General features: G+C 47.1%; 2 protein-coding genes across 3 annotated transcripts in view; both read right to left on the bottom strand.

Moving 5' to 3' along the window:
- Positions 1–71: 71 nt before the first annotated feature.
- Positions 72–4,084, bottom strand: RILP (Rab interacting lysosomal protein). 2 transcript variants are annotated; one of them, XM_032323042.1, is made up of 8 exons: positions 3,492–4,084; positions 3,325–3,418; positions 3,134–3,240; positions 2,788–3,021; positions 2,408–2,535; positions 1,904–2,026; positions 847–930; positions 72–574 (listed from the first exon to the last, which is right to left on the bottom strand). In XM_032323042.1, the coding sequence occupies exons 1-8, from the start codon at positions 3,717–3,719 to the stop codon at positions 430–432; spliced, it is 1,143 nt and encodes a 380-aa protein (XP_032178933.1). In that variant the 5' UTR covers positions 3,720–4,084; the 3' UTR covers positions 72–429. The 2 variants fall into 2 exon arrangements, with proteins under 2 accessions (XP_032178933.1, XP_032178932.1); XM_032323041.1 differs by having other exon boundaries at positions 2,408–2,538; positions 3,492–4,081.
- Positions 4,085–4,521: 437 nt separating this feature from the next.
- The window catches only part of PRPF8 (pre-mRNA processing factor 8), a 35,499-nt gene continuing 15,487 nt past the window's right edge, over positions 4,522–24,533 (bottom strand). Inside the window, exons 25-43 of the mRNA XM_032323039.1 lie at positions 16,323–16,570; positions 15,906–16,085; positions 15,567–15,702; positions 15,284–15,453; positions 15,014–15,143; positions 14,752–14,898; positions 14,415–14,575; positions 13,923–14,114; positions 13,277–13,514; positions 13,012–13,140; positions 10,816–10,929; positions 10,561–10,734; positions 10,061–10,254; positions 9,051–9,290; positions 8,809–8,950; positions 5,521–5,661; positions 5,240–5,379; positions 4,937–5,139; positions 4,522–4,856 (exon numbers count right to left, since the gene is read on the bottom strand). Coding sequence (XP_032178930.1) covers positions 4,702–4,856; positions 4,937–5,139; positions 5,240–5,379; positions 5,521–5,661; positions 8,809–8,950; positions 9,051–9,290; positions 10,061–10,254; positions 10,561–10,734; positions 10,816–10,929; positions 13,012–13,140; positions 13,277–13,514; positions 13,923–14,114; positions 14,415–14,575; positions 14,752–14,898; positions 15,014–15,143; positions 15,284–15,453; positions 15,567–15,702; positions 15,906–16,085; positions 16,323–16,570 — 3,234 coding nt within the window. The 3' untranslated portion in view covers positions 4,522–4,701. The remainder of the gene's footprint in view (positions 4,857–4,936; positions 5,140–5,239; positions 5,380–5,520; positions 5,662–8,808; positions 8,951–9,050; positions 9,291–10,060; positions 10,255–10,560; positions 10,735–10,815; positions 10,930–13,011; positions 13,141–13,276; positions 13,515–13,922; positions 14,115–14,414; positions 14,576–14,751; positions 14,899–15,013; positions 15,144–15,283; positions 15,454–15,566; positions 15,703–15,905; positions 16,086–16,322; positions 16,571–24,533) is intronic.

The following is a 24,533-nucleotide window of genomic DNA, read 5'->3' as shown; positions in this document are numbered from 1 at the left end:
TCGGACCTGGCCGGTCCAGCCTGCCCCCCAGGCGGGGGCAGACCGCTAATACACAGACTTGGAGCCATTTCTGGGTATCATGGGCAGCTGCTTTATTACATTGCCTTAGGCCACTCTCACAAACCCTTGGGAGGTAAGTAGTCAGCTCTCCATTATATGGATGGGAAAACTGAGACTCCAGAAGGAAGCAATTTTATCTGACCCCTGAGGCTTGGCACAGAGATACAGGGAAGGAAAGTAGGCTGAGCTCTTCGTCATGACCTAGCTCAGGCCAGGACTGGGAAAGAGCCTGGGGAGGGCTGAGAAGAACAGAGCCCTGTCCTCATTTGAGGCCACACACCCACCCATAGCCGAATTCCAAAGTCAGTTCTCTGGGGCAGCTGTGACTGCCCCAGACAAAGATGTTCATCAGGTGCAGAGCAGAGCCAGTCAGGAATTGAGGACTGTGGGGCTGCCCCCAGGCTCCAAGTGGGGTTGTTGTGGGGCCTCCTCTTCTCCCCCTAGCTCACTGGGAGCCATGCTGCTGGTCTGGGCTTCGGGGGCCTCTGTTTCACTCTGATAGGACAGGCCAAAGCTGGGGGGAGAACCAAGAGGTATTTTGAGATTGGATACCAGACAGGTCAAGGCTATGGGCTCGGGGAGTGGTGAGGAAAGAGGATACAATAGGAAGAAAGGGCAACCCGAAGTACTGAGGAGGGGAAGGGGCCAGGGTCAATGGAGGGAGGGGCATACTTAGAGCTCAGGACAGCAGGATGAATGTCAGTGGAGCAGGAAAGGGGAGAAGAACAAAGGTGGGGCCCCTCCTTCACCCCCACAACCTTTGCCCTTCCTCTTCCCACAACATACAAACTTTGTATTCTGGACTCAGTGGGTGCAGGATGGGCTCCCTTATCACTGGAGAGCAGGAGCCATGAGCTGTCTTCATCGTCACTGAGGCAGAGAAGAGGAGAGAGGAGATAGGGGGTCATTCATCAAGGCCCTGGGGACCATGGGAACCCAGCTATGTCCTGTCTTCTGCACAATACCCAGAAACAGCCAAGGGAGAACAGAGTGACTATGGGACCCTCAAGCCTGGAGAGAAGCAGGTGCTAGGGAGATGAAGGAAGGACATCTTGAGGCTTTAATTTGATAGCCTCATAGCAGGTCCTGATGTGCCTGTAATTACATTCTTTTTTTTTTTAATATTTTATTTATTTGACAGAGATCACCAGAAGGCAGACAGAGGGAGAGGAGGGGAAGCAGGCTTCCCGCTGAGCAGAGAGCCGGACGTGGGGCTTGATCCCAGGACCCTGAGATCATGACCTGAGCTGAAGGCAGAGGCTTTAACCCACTGAGCCACCCAGGTGCCCCCCTCTTTTTTTTTAAAGATTTTATTTATTTGACAGACAGAGATCACAAGTAGGCAGAGAAGCTGGCAGAGAGAGAGGAGGAAGCAGGCTCCCCGCTGAGTAGAGAGCCCGATGTGGGGCTCGATCCCAGGACCCTGGGATCATGACCTGAGCTGAAGGCAGAGGCTTTAACCCACTGAGCCACCCAGGCGCCCCTGTAATTACATTCTTAACCCCCTGAGAACAAGCAGATCCAGCCAAGAGAGGAAACTGAAAAACTAAGGTGGAGAAGCAGCATTACCAGATTTCTTCAGCAGAAGATACATAGTGAGCGTGGCAAGTGCGATCCAGATAGAAGATGTGGCAGGCTGGACAGCAGGCTCAGGGGTGATCAGGCCAGGTTAATAGGTTTAAGAAGTGACTAGGCTAGGTGACAGGCTCAGGGAGGGATGAGGCTAAGGTGGTAGGCTCAAGGGATGACCAGGCTGGGTTAGAGCACGACCCGGCTGGGTCATCAGGCTCGGCACAAAGAGCAAGGGAGGACTGGCTCAGTGGGAATGGAGGCAGGGACTTACCTGCTCTCTGCCTCCTCTGGGATCCCTAACATCTTGGCCTTGATCTTCTTCCGCTGCTTCTTGACAGCCACCTTCATGGCCTCAACCAGAAGCCCAGGGACCCGGTGGTCTGCGAGCAGCTCCCTATAGAGGAGGGAAAAGGGCAGGGTAAGCCCTGGGAATGCCAACCATTGCTCTCATCCCAAGTGCCTGTGTGTGTTGTTCCCCTTTTTGAAACACTCTGCCTTGCTAACACCCCTCATAGGTAGCTTAGATGTTGCCCCCTCCTAGGAATCTTTCTTTGACCACTGCTGTAACTTTTTGTACTACCTCCTCCCGCATTTGGAAGAAGTTCTAGGAAGACAGGAGCTGTGTGATTCATGTCCTCTCAGTGTCCAGCACAGTGCCTGGCACATGTCATTGTAGATAGATCAGTGAACCAAAGAATGAAGCTGGGGACCTGAGGCCCAGCAATGGGTGTGAGTGCGACCCCTGAACTTCCCAGCCCCTGCCCACCGCCCTCACCGCTGGAAGTAGGCCAACTCCTCCTTCAGTAGGAACACATTGGCTTTGAGCTCATTCCGCTCCTGAAGTATCTGCTCGAGCTCCTCTCGACTGAAGCTGCACTGTCCTGCCTTGGAGGGGTGGCCTGGCTGCTGCAGGAAGGGCAGGCTTGGTCAGTGGGGGCCTCTACCGGCGCTCCCCTCCACCCCACCATCACAGAGCAAGTGACGGGCACGGAGACTTGGAGGCGAAGGCGCTGCAACAGATGACAGCTGAGCGTGGGAGCAGGTGCCAGCCACTCGTGTGCCGCCTTCCGCCTTCCGGGTGGACCTGCTACGCAGCACAGAAAACCCGAGTGCCCACCAAGTACCGGACCTGTGAGTACGGTGATGGGCACTCACCGGGTCCTCAGGGTTCCCCGGGGCTCCTGCGTCGGCGGTGGCCCGCTCGGGCTCCTGCCTCTGCTCGTACCCGGAGCCCCTGGTCCGATCCCGCGTCAGCTCCACGGCCCCCTGGCTCTGCAGTTCCCGCTCCCTCTCACGGTCCCTCGCCGCGCGCAGCTGAGTCTGTACGGCGGCCAGCTTGTGCCGCAGCTCCGCGTTCACCAGTAGGAGGCGCTGCAGCTGCTCCTGCAGCTGGAGGCGGAGCAAAAGAGGAAGTGGGCGGGGCGCCGACTGATGGGCTAGGGAGCGTCCCGCATCACGCCCTTCGCCACGCCCCACGCCCTTCGCCCCGCCCCGCCCTCACCGCCTCGGTCTCCTGGCTGCGCTGTTGCAGGTCTCGGTTGTGCGCGCGGAGCTCGTCCCGCTGGCGGTCGGTCACTTCCTTGAGCTGCCTCAGGAGAGCGCGCTCCTCTGAGGAAGGGGCGTTCTTAGTCCCGGCCTGGGGAGGAGGCCCTGAGCCGGCCCGCCCCGCCCGTTGGCCGTGCCCGCACTCACCCTGTGGCCCGGAGCGCAGCTCTCTGCGGAGGCGCTCGTTCTCCTCCCGCAGCCGCCGCAGCTCTGCTTCGGCCTGCTGCGCGGACACCTGCAGCTGGGGAGGCCAGGCGGTGAGGGCTGGACTCCCACCAGCCCTGCGGGGGGCCAGGGGAAAGTCGGTGACTCACTGAGTCTGGGTCCGGCCCCACCGCAGCCTTTTCCAGGAGCTCCAGCGCCCGCACCACGAGCGGCACTAGCCTGGCCGCCGCCTCCGGCCCGAAGCGGCGCGCCAGCTCCTTCAGCTCCGTGCCCAGGGCCCCCGCTAGATGGTACACGAGCTCCACGGCCGTCCCTGACCCCGCGGCCACCCGAGGCCCGCAGCTGTGCACCCCAGGCACCGCCTTCCTGGGCTCCATGTTCCCTGAAAGTTAAGGGCTGCGACAACCCCCGCCCCCTCCAACCCTCACTGGGGCAGGAAAAAGCCAAACAGTTTCCGGCCCAGGAAGCAGTTTAGGGCAGTAGAGGGCGGGGAAGAAGCGACAGAGGAGGAGCGATTAAGAGAAAAGGCTTGGGGAAAGAGGTAGTGCACTGGGCCCCCTGGGCCCTGTCCTGTTCAAGCCCCCAAGGTCACAGGAAGCAGGACTGCCTACTTCCAGCCAGGCGTCCAAGAGCTGAGGCACAGGGCTCTAAGTGGTCACTTTTGTCAATCCCTCCCCACAGGCCCAGTCCAGGCCCCACCCCTGTGTCTGGAGTCATGAGGCCCAACTTGGCTGCCAAGTACTACAGGCAAAAGGTGAGGTAGGAGGGATGTCATTGGCCTCAGCCAGAGACATCCATCTGCCCAGCCATGCGCCTGTTTTCCCAACCACCAGTGACACAAAGCTTAAGAAGCTAGGCTGGGCACCACAGCTGCTGGGGAAAAAACTACAAGCTTCCAGACTCAGAAAATGGGAGCAGCCACCCCAAAGGATGTTGAAAGGAGTGATAGTTTGCAAATATTTTGAAGGGAAGTTGGTAAATGTGGTCAAAGCAGTAAGGGTATGAAAACCCAACCCCACCCCAGTTCTCTGAATCTAAGGGATACGTGGTCCACAGCCCCTGATTAGGGGCCTTCTACCCCTTTAAGGCTGAGGCCAGCTGTGAACAAGTCCAGCTTCTTCCATCTTTACAGTCAGAATTTGGGCTCAGGGACAAAAAAACCCCAAAAAACTCCAAAAGTCCTATTTATACAAAATTTATTACTATATTTTGCTCAGGACTACAAGCCACCAGAAATCAATAATACAAGAAGCACAAATAGGGGGGAAAGGGACCAAGCTGCTGAATGTCACCAGCTTCTCATTGGGGGTAAAAGGCTCCAGTCTTTGGGACGTCTGAAGCAGGGAGAGGTGAAGACAACTAGGCATAGAGGTCCTCTCGGTCTGCAGAGTAGACCTCGCCCTCTTGCAGGAGCGCGAAGTTGAGGAAGTGGGAAGGCCTGTGCACCTCGTGGTAGAACTCTTTAGGATTTGCCAGCTGCAGCTCATACTTCATGTTGGGATCATGCCGGACACCTTGTGGAAGAAGGAAAGGGCCACTGTTAACCAGGTGCATTGCCTCACCTAGCCTGAGTACCCTGTGCTCTCCAACTTACCCATAAAGTTGTAGTTCCATGAGGACTGGGCAGGAACCATAAAAAAGCCAAGGAAACGGTCTGACAGCAGCATCTGGACCCTTTCATAATGTGAGGGTAGATAGCCCTTGGGATTGTTGCCCTTGTCTGTGTTCTGGCGACCCCATTCATAGCCACTGGGCGTCAGCTTATAGGCGGTCAGTGTGCAGGAGCCTGGTGTGAAGCTGAAAGAGGGATGAGGACAGAGTCAGAGCTCAGGCTACCATTTCAGGCCCTGTGCTGCAATGCCCGCCCTGCCATACTTCAACGGGGCCCAAAGCCTACCTGCAGGTGATGATAATGGTCTTTTCACCATCCCAAGATGGGTTGTCAGCCATGATCTTAGCATGGGTAGTGACATCCTGGGGTGACAGCTGGGGGGATTCATTGGGCTGAGTGTGGATCCATCCTAAGGGTTCCATCTCCTATAGGCAAAGAGAGGTAAAAAGCTATTTGGAGCCCTATCCTATCGGCAGTAAGCAATCACTTCCGTAAAAGTAACATAGCTGCCTTCCCTCCACCACTCTGACAGAAGAAAGCCTCCATTCTTCTACACCTATACTGACCTTGAGGTACTCATGCTGGGGCAGCTGGCCAGGCAGGTGCACGGTCTGGTGAGTGCCCCACTGTGGTACCATTACGATGCAGCGGATCTCCTTCACCTGGGGGTTATCTGGTGGGCTCACTCCATACAGGTATCCTGCAATCTAGAAACAAGGGGATCAAGAACCAAAATGATTCTTAGTACCATTCTAAGACTCTGGGCTGTTAGACCTGTGTTTCGTTCCCTTCCCCAAGAACAAAGAATAGGTCAAAATGTGGTCAGAATTACCTGGGGTGCTTGTTCAAATGTAAACATGGACCTCATCTCAGACATACCACATCAGAATCTCAAGTGGGATCCAGGAATCTGCATAGTATAATCTATATAGTATCCGTAAATAAGTGACCCAACACACAGCTCATGAATTTTCACAAGCTAAATTCATCTTTCAATCTACCACTAAGTGGTATTTTATTTTTTTACCTTTTAAATCTTTTTTTAAAGATTTTATTTATTTACAGAGAGAGAGAGAGATCACAAGTAGGCAGACTGGCAGGCAGAGAGGGGTAAACAGGCTTCCCACCGAGCAGAGCCCAATGCAGGGCTCAGTCCCAGGACCCTGAGACCATGACCTGAGCCAAAGGCAGAGGCTTAACCCTCTGAGCCACCCAGGCACCCCTCCACTAAGTGGTATTTTAAATTTTACACTGTCATCAACAAAGTAAAAGAACTTGTGTTCCTATAAAATCACGCATACAGAATACGAACAATCTTTTCAAATTCACCAACCTGAGGCCACAAACTGGTTTTATTCAATACGAATTACCTGATTATTTGTTAAGCTGGGCACCCTTTAACCGACTGAGCCACCCAGGTGCCCCGGGATTGTCATTTTTACTATACATCCTGAAGTGACTGCCAGGCTTTGGATTACCAGAGACTTGAATAAGAATCTAAGAAAATGCAAGCAACTCATTTGACTGACAAAGCTGATTCCTGAAGTCTTTTTACAGTTTTAAGGAGAAAGGAAGGAGAAGAGGTGATGTGGAGTATTATTTCCTTCTGGGAAAGTGGTCCCAGTGAGCAGACCTCCCGGTGGCGAGGGCGTGGCAAGGATGCGGCGACTGCTTTCTAGGACCTCAGCTACATGGAGCAGCCTCTCCCCCTGCCCATCCCCATGGCTTCACACATGCTTGGTTCTCCAGTTTTTAACTGTATTTTGAGAATTGTGTTATAAATAATTTATCCCCCAAATTAAAAATGTTTTTCTTTTAGTTAAAAAAAAAAAAAAAAAAGCTGGGCACCTTTTCATTTGCCATCTGTTGCTCCATTTCTGAACTACCTTCAGATTTTTTTTTCTTAAAATTTTATTTATTGTCAGAGAGTGTACAAACAAGCAAGGGGAGCAGCAGGCAGAGGGAGAAACAGACTGCCCCCTAAGCAAGGAGCCCCATGCAGAACTTGATCCCAGAACCCTGGGATTGTGACCTGAGCTGACGGCAAATGCTTAACCGACTGAGCCACCCAAGCATCCCTACCTTCAAATTCCTTGCCTAGTCTACAGTTATATTTTTATTTATTTTCAAGATTTTATTTGAGACAGACAGGCAGCACACAAGCCAGGGGGTGAGGGAGAAGCAGACTCCCCACTGAGCAGGGGACCCCACACAGGGCTCCATCTTAAGACTCTGAACTGAAGTCAGATGCTCACCCGAGTGAGCCATCTTCTGTAATTCCCTATTCTAGTTTCTAATCCATCTTATTTTAGAATTATGCAAATATTTTCTTCCTGTTTTTCGTATGTCTTTGTCAAACACAAGTTATTACTTTTAATTATGGTTCTGGGTTTTACATCTTAAGAACGCTATCCCCGGGGGGCACCTGGGTGGCTCAGTGGGTTAAGCCACTGCCTTCGGCTCAGGTCATGATCTCAGGGTCCTGGGATCGAGTCCCGCATCAGGCTCTCTGCTCGGCAGGGAGCCTGCTTCCCTCTCTCTCTGCCTACCTCTCCATCTACTTGTGATTTCTGTCAAATAAATAAATAAAAAAAAATCTTAAAAAAAAAAAAAAAGAACGCTATCCCCGGGATGCCTGGGTGGCTTAATTGGTTAAGACGCTGCCTTTGGCTCAGGTCATGATCCTGGGGTACTAGGATCAAGTCCCACATCGTGCTCCTTGCTTGGCAGGGAGCCTGCTTCTCTCTCTGCCTGCTTGTGTGCTGACAAATAAATAAACAAAATCTTTAAAAGAAAAGAAAAAAGAACGCTATCCCAACACTAAGGTAATCAGTACTTTCTTCCAATACTCTACAGCTTAGTATTTTACATGCAGATCTTTACATGCATTTTTTTTTTCATGTTGTGAACCAGGGGTCTGATTGTTTCAGTATCATATAGCATCCTTAATCCTATAGATATGATACATATTTATTTTTTTATTTTATTTTTTAAAAGATTTTATTTATTTGACAGACAGAGATCACAAGTAGGCAGAGAAGCAGGCAGAGAGGAGGAAGCAGGCTGCCTGCTGAGCAGAGAGCCTAATGTGGGGCTCGATCCCAGGACGCTGGGATCATGACCCGAGCCGAAAGCAGAGGCTTTAATCCACTGAGCCACCCAGGCGCTCCCTGATACATATTTATTATACCCACATGAATCTGTTTCTGATTATTTGCTATCCTCTTCCAATAACTTTTGGGCCAGTACATCATTTTCATAATTGCCATAGCTTTATGATGCTTTAAGATTTGATGGGAGCCAAAACATTTCCTGCTATTTCGTTTTGTTTTGCTTTAAAGATTTTCTTTATTTAGGGGCGCCTGGGTGGTTCAGTTGTTAAGTGTCTGTCTTCTGCTCGGTCACGATTCTGGGGTCCTGGAATCAAGCCACACACTGGGCTCCCTGTCTGGTGGGGAGCCTGCTTTTCCCTCTTCCACTTCCCCTGCTTGTGTCTCCGATCTCACTTTATCTCTGTCAAATAAATAAAATCTTGAAGGAAAAAAAAAAGGTTGTATTTATTTGTTTGAGAGAGAAACAGGGAGAGTGAGAGAGAGAGAACACGAGTAGGATGAGGGGCAGAGGGAGAAGCAGATTCTCCTCTGAGCAGGGAGTCCAACATGAAGCTTAATCCCAGGAACTCCAGGATCATGACCCAAGCTGAAGGCAGATGCCCAACTGAGCCACCCAGGTGCCCCTCAGCCATTCTAATATATATATTTATTCATCCACGAATCCTGAAACCTGCACCTTAAGTTCTAGGCAATCTCAGGTGAGTTTTGGGCACGGACTATCTCCTAGTTGAGGACATTTACCTGGGCCCGAAGGTCAGATATGCAGATAAACTTCTTAAGCACATTTTTGGGAAGGATATAGGTATAACCGGTCTCCTTGATGTCATCAGATGAAACATAAATATGATTGGTCCTCAGGTGAAGGTTGGCAGCAGAGATGGCTCTAAAAATGGTGGGGAATGTTAGCATTTCTCTGGCTAGCACCACAGGTATTATCAGTGGGCACTGCCATCCCTAACCCCTCCCATCCCTTATAGTAGTACCTAACCCTCCATTCAGTCTTGGAGGAGAAAGTCTGGGTCTCATAGTTGCTGGTGGTAGAAGTAATGATCTCATCACCATGCTTGTTGACAGTACGAGTCTGTGTTGCTGTCAGCTGTGACTGTTCCTTGGTCTGCTTCTCAATCTCCGCTATCTGCTGCCGCTGCTGTGATGGTGCCGAGATCTCCATACCCAGGATGATGTCTCGAATTTCTGATTGTGTCAGCGATGCCACATTCACACTGTGGGGACAGAATTATTCACATCACAAGATCCCTTGCCTTCAGTCAATTATGTCCAATGGCAAGAGTGTAACTTGGTAAGACAAGGGACCCCAGACCCTTACCCCAGATAATCCTCAAGTGGCATTCGTAAAGGAAGTGTGACATCGAGATGTACTAATACTGATAAGATTTATCACAGCCCAGGATGGCTCTGTGCATGTACACCTTTCAGCCATGCTCAAACCTCATCAGTATCTAGACATTCCTCTTTTCTTTGACAAAAAGTGCCCCAGTTTAACAGCACAATTCTTAAAATCAGAAACCCTTAGAACATGTTCTCAACCACAGCTAGTGTTGCCAGTCACCCTAGGTAAACCTGGAAATCTATGGACATTTTTATTTTTGGCTGCACAGTGAAAGGGAGGGGGAAGGAAGGTGTGTGTGTGTGTGTGTGTGTGTGTACGCGTGCGCACGTGCACATGCTATTAGCAATGGTACCTGGGGATCCAGGATGTTAAAAATTCCTGTAATGTATGGACAGTAAAGAAATGCCCTGCTCAAAATGGCAACATGAGAAATACCCCAGAATCAGACTGAAGCCCCAAAACACAGACATTTTCTACATTATTTGAAGACACTGCCTACCTCTTTTCTACAGCATTCCCCAGGACAATTACTTGAGAAATTTCTGAACCTTAGTGTTCCCAAAATACCCAGAAACTACATACTGAACCATTCATTTCACTCTATTAGGATCTTCCATCTGTCTCCCCAGCACCATTGCTTACTTGTTTTTCTTGCCATAATCAGCCAAGATGAGATCTTTTAGCTGCACCTCCACTTTGATCCACTCCTCGTCAGTCAGAGTGGGCCAGATGTGGTGTGGTTCTGTAATAGTAGTCTTGTCTGGCTTCAGGATCACCTTCGCCCGGTCATTGTTCACATGCAGGGCACGCAGAATCAGGATGAGACGGGAGAAAGCCTGAGAAGAGATATGGCAGCAATGGGGAAGAGAGGGGAGGTCAGCCACTAGATGTCTTCCCCCTTTCCTCGACTCTATCCTTTCAGGGAACCCAGAAATTGATTTCAACCTCTAAGATGCAGCCTTCCTCTCCTGCTCTCAGTCAACTTTATATGTGGTACACAGAGCTGCTACCTCATCCACAAGCTGAAGATGTGAAAATGGCCTCATAGTGGTCCTGGGAAAAAGCTAAGGCAGGCACAGGATTGTCTCATGGCCCCAGACCCATCCTCTTAGAATGACCCTCTTTGTTGGGTGGTTTCCTACCGTGTAGGATGAGATAGTCTTGAGCCAGTCATCGTAGAGATTGAAGAGAACCATCTGGGGTTCAGTGGCTTTAAGGATGAGGTCCCCAAACTTTTCCACCTTGAGACAGGCCTGGAAAGGTAGCTGGAGCTCTGATCCCTTGATCACAATATTGGGAAAGTCCAGCAAGTGCACCTGAAACAAGATCAAGTCCAAGATTAGAAACAGAGCCTGCAGGTCTCAGACCTTCCCTCTTCTACCTCAACCACCTCTCACCTCCAATGGGTCCAGCATGCCCTTCCTGGTGACAATGATCTGCTTGGGCTGCTCCTCCACAGGCAGAGATCGGATGAGGGCAGCCACTTCCTCAGCTGTCTTCCATTTAGCCAACTAAAAAGAAAGAGGGGAGGAAATGGAAAATGAGTTTCTACCATCCCTAAGTCAACTAGAACAAAAGCTCCTAGTCTTGAAATAATCACTCTGTGGAGTGCCTGGGTGGCTCAGTTAGTTAAGCCTCTGTCTTCGGCTCAGGTCATGATCTCAGGGTCCTGGGATCGAACCCTGCATCAGGCTCTCTGCAGGAAGCCTGGTTCCCCGCCCGCCCCCCGCCTGCTTCTCTACTTGTGATCTGTATCAAATAAATAAAATCTTAAAAAAAAAAAATCAATCTATGTTTCTGTTGCGCACTGCCAATGAATGCTGGGTACTTGGAAATGCAAAAAAAGTGTCAAATAGCCTTGCCCAAAAGGCTTTTCAACCTAACTGGCCAAAAAACCTCATACAAGATATACCACGATGCAGTACTTAATTACATAATATATCACAGACAAAAGAGATTAAGGCTAAAGATCAAAAAAAGCTACATAAAGAAACAGGAAGACTTTATTTAGAGACAGCATGTATGCACACAAATGAGGGGAAGGGCAGAGAGAAAGAGAATCTCAAGCCGACTCCGCACTGAGTGCAGAGCTGGATGAGAATCTCACAATACTGAGATCACAACCCAAACCGAAATCTAGAGTTGGACCCTTAACTGACTGAGCCACCCAGGCGCCCCACTCCATAAAGAAAAAGGTCTTAAGGAATGAGTAAGACTGGGGGCCTGGGTAGCTCAGTCGTTAAGCATCTGCCTGCAGCTCAGGTCATGATCCTTGGTCCTGGGATCGAGTCCCACATTGGGCTCCTTGCTCAGCAGGAAATCTGTTTCTCCCTCACCTCCTGCCCATGCTCAGCCTCTCTCGCTGTCAAATAAATAAAATCTTAAAAAAAAAAAAAAAAAAGGAATGATAAGACTGTGATTAACAGAGTACACAGAATTGAGTTCCTTCTATAAGGAAGATATAGAAGCAAAGCCACAGAAGTGGAAATGAACAACCGAGTTTGGGGACAGTAGGACAGTGGACTGTTTGCAAGAGCAAACAGGTGTTTTTAATTAATTAGAGATCACGGACGCATTGGGGGTGGGGGGAGACAGAAGGTGGCAGGGACCCTGACTCACCCAGGCACCATCCAGGATGGTGGGATCATGACCTGAGCTGAAGGGAGATGTTCAACCAACTTAGCCACCCAAGTGCCCAGGAAATAGGTTTTAAAGGAAGAGAAACCATAGTTGGACAGTTTATAACCCAGCCAGGTATCAAGTGTCTAGGAAACCAAAGAAGAGTTAATTCACCAGGGTGCCTGGCGGCTCAGTGGGTTAATAAAGCCTCTGCCTCAGGTCATGATCCCAGGGTCCTGGGATTGAGCCCCACATCGGGCTCTCTACTCAATAGGGAGCCTGCTTCCCTTCTTCTCTCTTTGCCTGCCTCTCTGCTTACTTGTGATCTCTGTCTGTCAAATAAATAAATAAAATCTTTAAAAAGAAGAGTTAATTCACCAAGAAGGGGCTACCAAAGGCTTAGAGGTAGAAATTTGGTAAAAAGTGATGTTTTAAGAATATTTGTTCCCGGGGCGCCTGGGTGGCTCAGTGGGTTAAGCCGCTGCCTTCGGCTCAGTTCATGATCTCAGGGTCCTGGGATCGAGTCCCGCATCGGGCTCTCTGCTCAGCAGGGAGCCTGCTTCCTCCTCTCTCTCTCTGCCTGCCTCTCTGCCTACTCGTGATCTCTGTCTGTCAAGTAAATAAATAAAATCTTTAAAAAAAAAAAAAAAAAAAAAGAGTATTTGTTCCCTTTAGAAAGATGACTTTTGGTTGCCTTGTTTAAGACAGGTTAAAGATAGGAGAGTCAAGAAACAGAGACCAACTGTAGGTAGTGAAGGACCTCACACACTGCTAGGCCTCCTAAAGAATACTTCCCAAGTAATTCAGAGAAAAGGTTCAAATGAGATACCTTAAATCTCTCAAACAGAAACAGGAAGATGCCACCCTACCTCTACTGTCTTTCACATCCCCCCCCCCAAAAGAAAAAGGGGTAGTAGAAGGTAGAAAAAGGGGTAGAAAACGTTTACAACTTCTCTGTCCTTTAACTGGCTCACCTGCCCCAAACGCTTCTGTCCAGCCCACACAGACGTGTGGATTATCTTGAGGAAGAGCTGCCCTGTGCGTGGATTGAAGATGAAGATGGCCCCATTGATGGGTTTGGTGGTCAAGTTCCCTTCAAAGGTCTAAAGAATGATTACATCAATTAGCACTATCTAGACACAATCATATTGCCTTCACCCCAAATGTACACATTTGCCTTAGCACCCTCCCACAGGCATATATAGAGCCCCACATCCCTACCTGGCTTCTAATTCTCACCTTGTGGATAGTCACTCTGTAGACATTAGTGTCATCCACAAACCAGATGATCTGGTTGGAGAAGAGCTCACCATAATTCTGAGAGGACAGATAGGGCTCAGTGGGCTCAGATGAATAGAGCTGCAGCCCCTTGCGGATCCGTTCACGTAACACATACAAGGCAGGGTTTGCCTTCATGATCTTGGCCATGGCCTGCTGTATGAGAGGCTTGCTGCCTGGGAACCAGTTTCCGTAGGCACTATTGAGAAAAGCAGAGTGAAGACAGGACTGGCAGCCTCAGGGACAAGGCAAAATGAAACTCCAGAGAAAGAAAAGACTGCTGGCCAGGTGGATAAGGGTCTGCTCATGGACACTAAAACACATACATATATGCTCAAGTGTGCCAGCAGGCACCCCAAGAGGCCCCATACTTTAATGTGCATGTGTTTTTTAGTTTGCCAAGGTGGCACTTTCTTTTTCTGGTCAAGCTTTCTGGGTCACTGACATTTTCTTTGCTTCCTGGCCTCTGTCGTACAACTTTCAGTGATCTCAAAATCTTAAGTTCAAGCCCCATGTGGTCCTAATTTACTTTAAAAATTTTTAATTAATTAAATTAATAAAGTATGCAGCTGACAGAAAATAGACATGCTTCTGAGCACCAACTTACCTGTGCAGATTGTATGCCAGGTCAATGGCAATGAGCACACCAGTGGGCGAAGGGTAAATACTCATGTTGTCTGTGGTGTAGTCCAGGAACTTGGCCCGGGCATAGCGTTCAATGTCATGGGAATCATAGTCTCCCCAGCGCAACTGGATATCAATCCAATACTTCTGAGTGGTGGTACTATCCATCACATCCCTGTGGGCAGAAAGAGGTCAGGAATCCACGCATCCAGGAAGCCACCAATATCATCAATGAACCACATGAACTCTCAATCACTACACCTAATATCAAAATTCCCAATCCCTTTGCCTGTTCCAATCAGCAAGCCCCTCACCCAGAGAATCAGCAGTACTTTAAGGGTGCTGATAGGATCCAGGGATGGCACTGTACCCAAGTTAGAAAGAAAAGCAGGCAGGGACAATTCCTGAAGTAGCACAGGTAGAACAGTCAAACCAAGCTTCCTGAATGCCTAGGGCTTGGTTATAAAGCACTTACTTAGAGTCTGCTAGCAATGAGGGCCGAGAGACATTCCACTTATAGGAGGCAAAGAGCAGGATATCTGCACAGGAAGAATTCATCTTATAAGACTTCCGTGGGTGAATTGTTTCCTTTTGCACTGTCTCAATTTCTAGTGCATCCAGTTCCTGATCGAACACCTGGAGGCAAAGGCGCAAAGGTTATGACTGCTTACGGAAGCCCACCAGGAATGAGGGCTTGCAGAATTTCAGATGATCCAAGTCTCATCCTCAGTGCTGCCAGGGTGGACTTCCCCTACCCAAGAATGAGCTGACCTGACTTCCGGTGGTCCCCTCCCCGCTCAATTCTGGCTCACCTGACACAAGTCCATCACAATGCTCTCATGGATCTTCTGCCATAAGTGAGCCCGGAAAATCTGGATAAGAGAGATCTTCAGTGTGGGGATCTTGCCATGCATGAAGATACCCGTCAGGTCCAGCTGCACCTGAAAGCCTACATATACCTAACAAGAAAAAGAGAGACAGCAGAGGTCAAGAGACTGGTTCTTAGGAGTAATTAAGGAAGCAGAAACACCTGCTTTTAGCTTCCTCTCTCCCAGGTCTAGCAATCACACTCACGTTGGCTCGGTTGATGGTTGGGGACCACCAGAGGGTGAATCTACGATTGGGAATTTGGTTCAATCCTGATCGCTGAGCATTAGTTAGCTTCTTCCACTTCATAGACTCCTCAAAACCACTGGCCTTTTCCCTGCGAAGAAGGGGCCAGTTAAAGCGATGCCATCTCCCAGAACACCGCTCTCCAGTAAACACCAGAGAACTCAATAGAACAGGAGAGTTGAGCTCAGAGGGCCGTGATAGGTTACTGTAAGGGAAGAAGAGAATCCTCACCAGAAAAGCCCTTCCCACGTAGGGAAGTAAGTGCCCTTGAAGAGTGTGTGTTCCAGAATGCCTTCCACACCACCCAAGGCCTGAATCATGTCTGTACGGTAGTTGTTCAGGTTCCAGAGCTTCCCATCATGCCGCTGGTGTGTCCACCAGAAAGGGTTCTGCTTCAAGACCTAGATGGCAAGGCAACTACCATCAAGTTTCTGAGTGCCTACTACCCCAGATTCCCTGCACGGTCATGGATTCTTTTAATTCAGGGAAAATTTCTATCATCCCCTCCATGTACCTGGTACTGCTTAAAGTCAGTTCGAACCCGCCAGCCCTTATCATATGCCAACGTGTGCCTGTCCTTCTGGAAGAGGGTGTTGATTCGGGGAATGCCACGATCCCATGAATCTTCTAGATCTTCTAAGGTCAGTCGTCTGTCAAAGAAAAAAGATCTAAATCAAACATTTGTTCAAAAGAGTTTACCATTCCTCCCTAGCCAAGGACAAACAGGTCAGATGTAGAAGGTATTTGTCTCCATAAAAATATGGGCATGCTCTGCTCCTGACCTCCATGCAAGGCTCAAAGATCACCCCCTCCACACTTCTGACCAGACTCCCATACCTTCCTGGATGTGTACCTGTTCTGAGCAATGGCCTCTTGTCTCTTCAGTGCATACTCCGCCCAGACCCGCTGGGAATCAATGAACTCACTCTCCCACGGCTGTATGTAGCGATACAAGTTGGGAATTAGCTGGTCTTCTTCATGGCTCATTCCTGAACGAAAGTGTGTGATACCTACATCTGTCTGCTTGGACCACCTGTTTGGGGCACAACCAAGTTTTAGAAAAAATAAAAATAAAACTTAAAAGAAACATCCCCTTTCCTCAGAGGTCTAGCAAGATTTTCTTTTCCCCCTTTTTAAAAAAGTTTTTTGCTTATTTATTTAAGTCCTCTCCACACCCAACATGGGCTCATGACCCTGGAGAAGAAGAGTTGCATGCTCTTCCAACTGAGGCAGCCAGGCGCTCATAGCAGGATTTTCAACCAAGTCCTACCTGAGGTCAGACTGGGGGATGAGCACATGGCCCATTGAGAGCATGCCGAGTCCACCCAACTCCTTAGGGGTATAGAACACAACAGGAGGGAACCGACTAGGCATCTTGGAGTTGAGGCCAATCTTGATACGTGTTTGGATCTTGTTCTCACACTTCACTAGCAAGTCCAGGAGCTCCTGGGTGTTCACCACGGCCTCCCGAAAGTATGTCATAAGGCCTATAAGAGCTGTGTTCCACTTATTCACAATCTGAAAAAAGTGGGAGAAAGTAAAGTGAGCTATGGGGGTGGTGGTGGTAGGGACCACTTTATCCAGCTAATAATATTCTGCCTAGTTCTCAAGAAGATCTGAGCTCATCATTAGGAAAGTATATATAAATCAAAACTAAAGGATACTATTTAACACCTATAATAATGGCTACTGACAAGTGGCAAGTGTTAAGACTGTGAAGAAAATGGAACACTTTAATACTGCTGGTGGGAATGTGAAATGATACAATGGCTGAACCACCTGGCAGTTCCTCAAAAAGTTAAAGAGTTACCATATAATCTAGCAATTCTACTACAAAGTATATACCCAAGAGAAATGAAAACTTGTGTCCACACAAAAAAGCATACACAAATCTTCACAAGAGCATTATTCCTAACAGCCAAAAAGTGGAAGAAAACCACAAATGTCCATCAATTGACAAATGGATAAACAAAATGTGGTATATCCATATAAAAGAACATTATTTGCAAATGAAAAGGATTCAAGTACTGATACATGCTACAACACAGATAAATCTTTAAAACATGTTAGGTGAGGGGCGCCTGGGTGGCTCAGTGGGTTAAAGCCTCTGCCTTCAGCTCAGGTCATGATCCCAGGGTCCTGGGATCGAGCCCTACATGGGGCTCTGCCTGCCTCTCTGCCTACTTGTGATCTGTCAAATAAATAAATAAATAATCTTAAAAAAAAAAAAAAAGTTAGGCGAAAGATATTAGACAGGAGTGCCTTGGTGGCTCAGTCCGTTAAGCATCTGACTCTTGGTTTCAGTTCAAGTAATAATCTCAAGAGGCCTGAGACAGAGCCCTGTGTCGGGCTCCATGCTCAGTGGGGAGCCTGAAGATTCTCTCTCCTGGTCTGCCCCTCAACCCCAATCACACACAAATGCTCTCTCTTGCTCTAAAATAAATCTTTTTAAAAAAAGGGGGGGGGGGGACACTAGCCAAGAGAGTCACATATTGCACAATTCCACTTATATGAAATGTCCAGAACAGGCCAAATCATACACACAGAAAGTAGATTCATGGTTGCCAGGAGCTAGACATGGGGGGAACAACAGGGAGTGAAGGACTGCTCATGAGAATAGTTTCTTCTTAGGGTGGTGAAAATGTTCTAGAATGCAAAAGTGGTAATGGTTGCACAATTTTACGAATACACTGAAAACCTCTGAATTGTGTATTTTTAAAGTGTGAATTTAATCTGGAAAAAATCAATTAAGGCAATATAAACACTTAAAAGCAAGTACGGTAAGTAATCCAGGGTGGATGGGGAAGAAAAAGGGATGAGAAAAACTACTAAAAATTAATAGAAGGAATGAAAACTAATGGGACCACAGAAATTGCCTTCCCATTATAAAGAACTACAAAACTAAGCAAAATACATAAAACAGTATCTTCAGACAACTGACAAATAGGCAACATAGACCATGACCCTTGAGAAAAAGGAAACAAATGAAGTGAGCCCCACAAGTTCCCCAGCATCCTGCTTACTGGCAGTTTCCCAGCTGCACCACACACATGGAGGGGGAATGGAAACAAAGCCCAACAGTCTCACTGAACTGAAGAGACAGAGATTAGAATTCAGGAGGCCAAGGCAGCTAGAATCTGTCAGGCAGAAGTACTAGAGAGAAGCAAGTTCTCAGAAAGATCTTTGGATCTTTCCATGAAGGGAATCCCTTTCCATGAAGGGATTCCCCCTCAAGCTTGTGGCTGAGTACCAACCTATATGCAGTAAAACCCCAACATCTAGAAGAACACCAGAACTCTTAACTCTAGTAAATTGAGGGTTGCTGGAGTGGAGGTGGGCGGGGGGATGAGGTAACTGGGTGATGGGCACTAAGGATGACACCGATGCGATGAGCATGGGGTGTTACAGGCAACATGGTTAAGTGAACTCTACACTTGAAACTAACGATGTATTATATGCTGGCTAACTTAATTTAAATGAGAATAATAAAAAAGAATGCCACAGATCAGAAAGCCGAACAAGTCCCACAGATCATGAGGTTGCCAACAATTTGTGTTCCCACCAACCAGAGCAGAGAGACCTTGTAATACACGGGAATTGGGTAGAGCCCCAATTCCCAATAACCTAGCAACAGAGGTACGTTAGCCCAGAACAAAGGGTGCTATGTATTTTCCACAACCAAGTTTAAAAGCCTTAAATGGACCAAAATAATCCACAAGTTACTGACATAACACAGCTCAATACTCTTTAAAAAAAAAAAAGTTACGGGACACCTGGGTGGCTCAGTTGGTTAAGCAGCTGCCTTCGGCTCAGGTCATGATCCCAGCATCCTGGGATCGAGTCCCACATCAGGCTCCTTGCTCGGCGGGGAGCCTGCTTCTCCCTCTGCCTCTGCCTGCCATTCTGTCTGCCTGTGCTCGCTCTCTCCCCCTCTCTCTCTCTGATAAATAAATAAAATCTTTAAAAAAAAAAAAAGTTACAAAACCTATAAATAATGTAAAACTCAAAATTTCTAGCATGTAATAGAAAATTACCATTCATGCAAAAAAAAAAAAATTATCATCAGAAAAAACTCAATCAATAGAAACAGATCTAACAATAACACAAATAATGAAATTAGTAAGCAAGGACCTTAAAACAGCTACTTAACAAGCCTTATAATTATGCTTAAATATATTTTAAAAGAATGAATATAATATGGAGAGAAAAGATAATAAACACAAAGACAGAATATCTAGAGATAAAAATTACAGTACCTGAAGTAAGAAAAAAAATACTCTGATGGAATCAGTAACACTAAAATTGCAGAAGTAAATAACAGCTTACATTAATAGAAATGAAGACAAAGGAGCGACTGGGTAGCTCAATGGGTTAATCCTCTGCCTTCGGCTCTGGTCATGATCTCAGGGTCCTGGGATTGAGCCCCACATCAGGCTCTCTGCTCAGCAGGGAGTCTGTTCCCCCACCCCCCACCTGCCCTCTCTGTCTGCTTGTGATCTCTCTCTGTGTCAAATAAATAAAATCTTAAAAAAAAAAAAAGACAAAATAAACACTTTTATAGACACACAAAAAGATACAGAATATAGACTGTATTTACTGCCAATAGACCGTTACAACAAGAAATGTTAAAGGAGGGGCACCTGGGTAGCTCAATCATTAAGTGTCCACCTTCAGCTCAGGTCATGACAGGGTCCCTGTGATCGAGTACCATGTCAGGCTCGGAAGCTCAGTGGGAAGCTTGCTTCTCCCTTTCCCATTCCCCCTGCTTGTATTCCCGGTCTCGCATCTCTATCAGATAAATAAAACCTAAAAAAGGGTGCCTGGGTGGCTCAGGGGGTTGGGCCGCTGCCTTCAGCTCAGGTCATGATCTCAGGGTCCTGGGATCGAGTCCTGCATCGGGCTCTCTGCTCAGCAGGGAGCCTGCTTCCCCCCCTCTCTCTGCCTGCCTCTCTACTTGTGATCTCTCTCTGTCAAATAAATAAATAAAATCTTAAAAAAAAAAAAAAAAGGCTTTGTAGGGGCACTTAGGTGGCTCAGTCTGTTATGTGGCTGCCTTCAGCTCAGGTCATGATCCCAAGGTCCTGGGATTGAGCCCTGTGTTGGGCTCCTTGCTCAGCAGGGAGATTGCTTCTCCCCTCTCAACCTCTCTCTCAAATAGGTAAAATCTTTATAAAAAACAAACAGCAGTGGTATCTATGTGTGTATCAGTTACAAAGTCCAGTTCTAATGCTCACGGTCTCTTTAGGTACATGACATAGCACTCCACGTGGCGTACTCCCTTGGTCATCACCTGCATGCAGGTTCACTGCTCCCTGGACAAAATGCTTATCAGTTTGCGTTTTGCTATCAATGAAATGGCCCCCCATTCCCCTAAGCCTGCTAATATCTTGGATGAATCCTTGCTGGTTTTCCATCTGCAAGCCAACTACATTTTGCCCAACTTTCAGTTTTGTTCAACAAAATGTCCTGCCTTTTTATACAATTACAACCTAACTATTACAGGAGTAATTTTATTTGTCTAAGTATTTTAAAGATTCCAGATTTCAAACTTCAGAACTTCTTCCATGCTCAAAAGCTAAATGTCATGTGGCTTTACGCTAAAAGCTTGATGTCTTATTTATTTGAGAGAGCCCACACATGTGTGTAGGAGCACAAATGCGGGGGCGGCGGTGGGGCTGGTGAGGCAAGGGGCAGGGCAGCAGCACAGAGAGAAGAGAGACAAGCAAACTTCCTACCGAGTGTGGAGCCTGAGGCCGGCCTTGATGCCAGGACCCTGGGTTCATGACCTGAGCTGAAGTAGACCCGTAACGGACTGAGCTACCCCGGCACCCCAAAGCTTGAATGTCTTTAATAAAGTGAACTGTGTCTCCAAACCCATTCCAAAAACAAAACAAAACCCAAAAATAAAAAAGATGGACATGAAAGTGGAAATAAATCAATCCACAATTGTAGTTGGAGATTTCCAAGACTCTTCTCTCAGTTAACTGATAGAAGCAGACAAAACAATATTAAGGATATAGAAAGACTCGTTCAACACATTCAATCTGAGCTGACATTCATAAGACACGGTCCAGCAGTAAGATTACAGAGTACATATGAGATAGTCGACAAGACAGACCTTATATGCTAGACCACAGAGCAAGTCTTAAGACATCTGGAAAAATGAAGATCATACAAGGTGTGTTTTCTAACCATAATGGAATTACACTAGCAACTAATAACAAAAATACCTGGAAAACCCTCAAATATGTTTAAATTAAATAGCATATGGATGAAATAAAAACTCTCAAGGGGAATTAGAAAGTATTTTTAACTGAATGAAAATAAAGATACAACTTATCAAAATTTGAAAGATACAGCTGAAGCAGTGCTTAGAGGAAAATTTACAGCACTGGATGCTTATATTTAAAAATATTTATAAAGAAAGATTCAAAATTGATCTTCTAACCTTCACCTTAAACTAGAAAACTAAGCAATTCAAACACAAAGTAAGCAAAGGAAATATACTGTAAGAACAGAAAACAGTGAAATAGAAAAGAGAAAAATAAAAACGAAACCAAAGCTGGTTAAGAATAAGGGGGAGGGTGCCTGGGTGGCTCAGTGGGTTAAGCCGCTGCCTTCGGCTCAGGTCATGATCTCAGGGTCCTGGGATCGAGTCCCACATCGGGCTCTCTGCTCAGCAGGGAGCCTGCTTCCTCCTCTCTCTCTGCCTATGTGTGATCTCTCTCTGTCAAATAAATAAGTAAAATCTTTAAAAAAAAAAAAAAAGAATAAGGGGGAAAAAAGGCAAACTACAAAATCCCAAATGATAATCCAAATGATGATAATCAAGACTTTAAGGTAAGGAGTATGACTAAAGTGCAAGATCACAATGGCTGGAGTTATCATAGAAATTAGCCTTGAGCAAACAGCAGTCTTCAGGTAAGCACGATAAGGAACTACAGAGCTCAACAGCCTTAATCAAATCACAAAATCTATACTGAGCATCTAGTTCATGCTTAAGATGAACCAAACGAGGCAAGAGATCTGCAGAAAGGATCTGGAGGCAAAGGCAAATAGACTTCAGTAGAACAACTGTGAGGCTTAGTGAGTTCTCTGACTATAGCTGGTCCTTGAACTGCCTGCCAGCTGCATGGTTTTTACCACCCAACACACCAGTTCTACTGCAATTACCTGGGCTTTATTCCTGGTGGCTAATAAGTATGAATTCCCAAGTACCACATTCCTTTAAGAAAAGCCAGAGCTGCTGGGGATTCAGGGAAGCAGGAAAGAAAATGCCACTGAATGAGCGACCGCACAGGCTAGGTAACACGGTAGTAACTTTAAACGTTATGCTGTTAAGTCTTCAGAAAAGGAACAAATTTGGGGTGCCTGGGTGTTTAGTCACTTAAGCATCTCCCTTTGGCTCCAGTCATGATCCCAGGTCCTGGGACAGAGCCCAGTATTGGGTTCCCTGTTCAGCGGGGAGTCTGCTTCTGCCTCTCCCTCTGCCTTTCCCCCTGCTCCTGCTCTCTCAAATAAATAATTATTTAAAAAAAAAGGGGGGGGGGGCAAATTCAACTTCCATAACTTGCCCAACATAGCACGACCCACTTGGAAGGGGATGTAGAAAAATAAAAACTGATATTAGGATGATAGGATTCTAGGTGTTTCCTTGCTTTTCTTAGCATCTAACAGTAATCAAAAAAACCTGGAACTCTGATACATCAGGTGGCAAGTTTTTTTTTTCCCACTTAAAAGTAAATGTATGGGGTGCCTGGGTGGCTCAGTGGGTTAAAGCCTCTGCCTTTGGCTCAGGTGATGATCCCAGGAGGGATTGAGCTCCGCATAGGGTTCTCTGCACAGCAGGGAGCCTGCTTCTTCCTCTCTCTCTGCCTGCCTCTCTGCCTACTTGTGATCACTGTCTGTCAAATAAATAAACAAATAAGCAAGCAAGGAAGCAGGTAAGTAAAAATAAAAGTAAATGTATGGCTGGACAGGGAGATGAATAGCCAGATAATAGATATATGTCATAATACATTTGTCCAAACCCACAGAACACCAAGAGTGAACCGGAAGGTAAACTACAGCCTCTGGATGATTATGATGTGTTGGTGTAGGCTTATCCTTAGTAAAGAAGGTTCCATTCTGGTGAGTGGTGTTGATAATGAGGAAGGCTGTCCATATGTGGGGGCAGGGAGTATAACAAGAAATCTCTGTCTCTTCCTCTCAATGTTATTTTAAACCTAAAATTGTTCTAAAAATTTAAGTCTAAAAATAACTAACATGAAATAGAAGTCAAAACAAAACCCCCAAAGGAACACAAATACATCTACTGCCAGGCACAGATGTTCTCTTGAAGTAGGTCTAACTTATTTTTTCATTTTTTTTTTTAAAGATCTTATTTATTTGACAGACAGAGATCACAAGCAGGCAGAGAGAGGGGGAAAGCAGGCTCCCCGTCAAGCAGAGAGCCCGATGCGGGGCTCGATCTCTGGACCCGGACATCATGACCCGAGACGAAGGCAGAGGCTTAACCCACTGAACCACCGAGGCACCCCTATTTTTTTCATTTTTTAAAGATTTTTTTTTTTTAATCATTATTTAGAGAGAGGATGCCTGGATGGCTCAGTCAGTTAAGCATCTGCCTTCGGTGCAGGTCATGATCCCAGGGTCATGGGATCAAGCCCCTCACTGGGTTCCCTGCTCTGCAGGGAGCCTGCTTCTCCCTCTCCCTCTGCTTGCCCCCCACCCCCACACTCTCAAATAAAATAAAATTTTATAAAAACAATATATTTAGGGGCACGTGGGTGGCTCAGTGGGTTAAGCCTCATGATCTCAGGGTCGTGGGATCAAGCCCCGCATCACTCTGCTCAGCAGGGAGGCTGCGTCCCCCTCTCTCTCTGCCTGCCTCTTTGCCTGCTTGTGATCTCTCTATTGAGTAAATAAGTAAAATTAAAACATACATAATACATATATATATATATATATATATTTTTTTTTTTTTTTTTAAGAGAAAGTAAGAAAGAGCATGAGTGGGGGGCTGGGAGGGAGAAGCAGGCTCCCCACCCAGCACAGAGCCTGATGTGGGGCTTGACCCCAGGACCAGATCATGACCTGAGCCAAAGGCAGATGCCTAAGAGACTGAGCTGCCCAGGTGCCCCACCCAGGCACCCTTGTCCCTCTGGCTTTAGACTTCCAAGTCATCTGGACATGCAGAAAGGGATTCCCTGGTGAAGGAAGCAGAGTAGGGAGGCAGGAAACCAAGCAGGAAGGTAGCCACAAGGCCCTTCCCAAACGGAAGCTAAGCAGACTGCACCTCGTAAATCAGACTATCCAAGTCCATTTCTGCTTTTCTTCTATTATTCCTGGACCTCACCAAAACCTGCTTAAATGTCCCAGCCTTATTTTATAGCTAGGACCGAAGGGAACAGTCCTGTCTCCAAGCTCTAGCTAGTGTGCTACATATACCTAAAGCAAGAATGACGAAAGGATCTAAAGT

This window comes from Mustela erminea, chromosome 18 (genome assembly GCF_009829155.1).
Source record: "Mustela erminea isolate mMusErm1 chromosome 18, mMusErm1.Pri, whole genome shotgun sequence".
In the NCBI taxonomy this organism is placed as follows: domain Eukaryota; kingdom Metazoa; phylum Chordata; class Mammalia; order Carnivora; family Mustelidae; genus Mustela; species Mustela erminea.
Note: the sequence above shows the minus strand (reverse complement) of the source record. Positions and strands in the feature narration are given on the sequence as shown.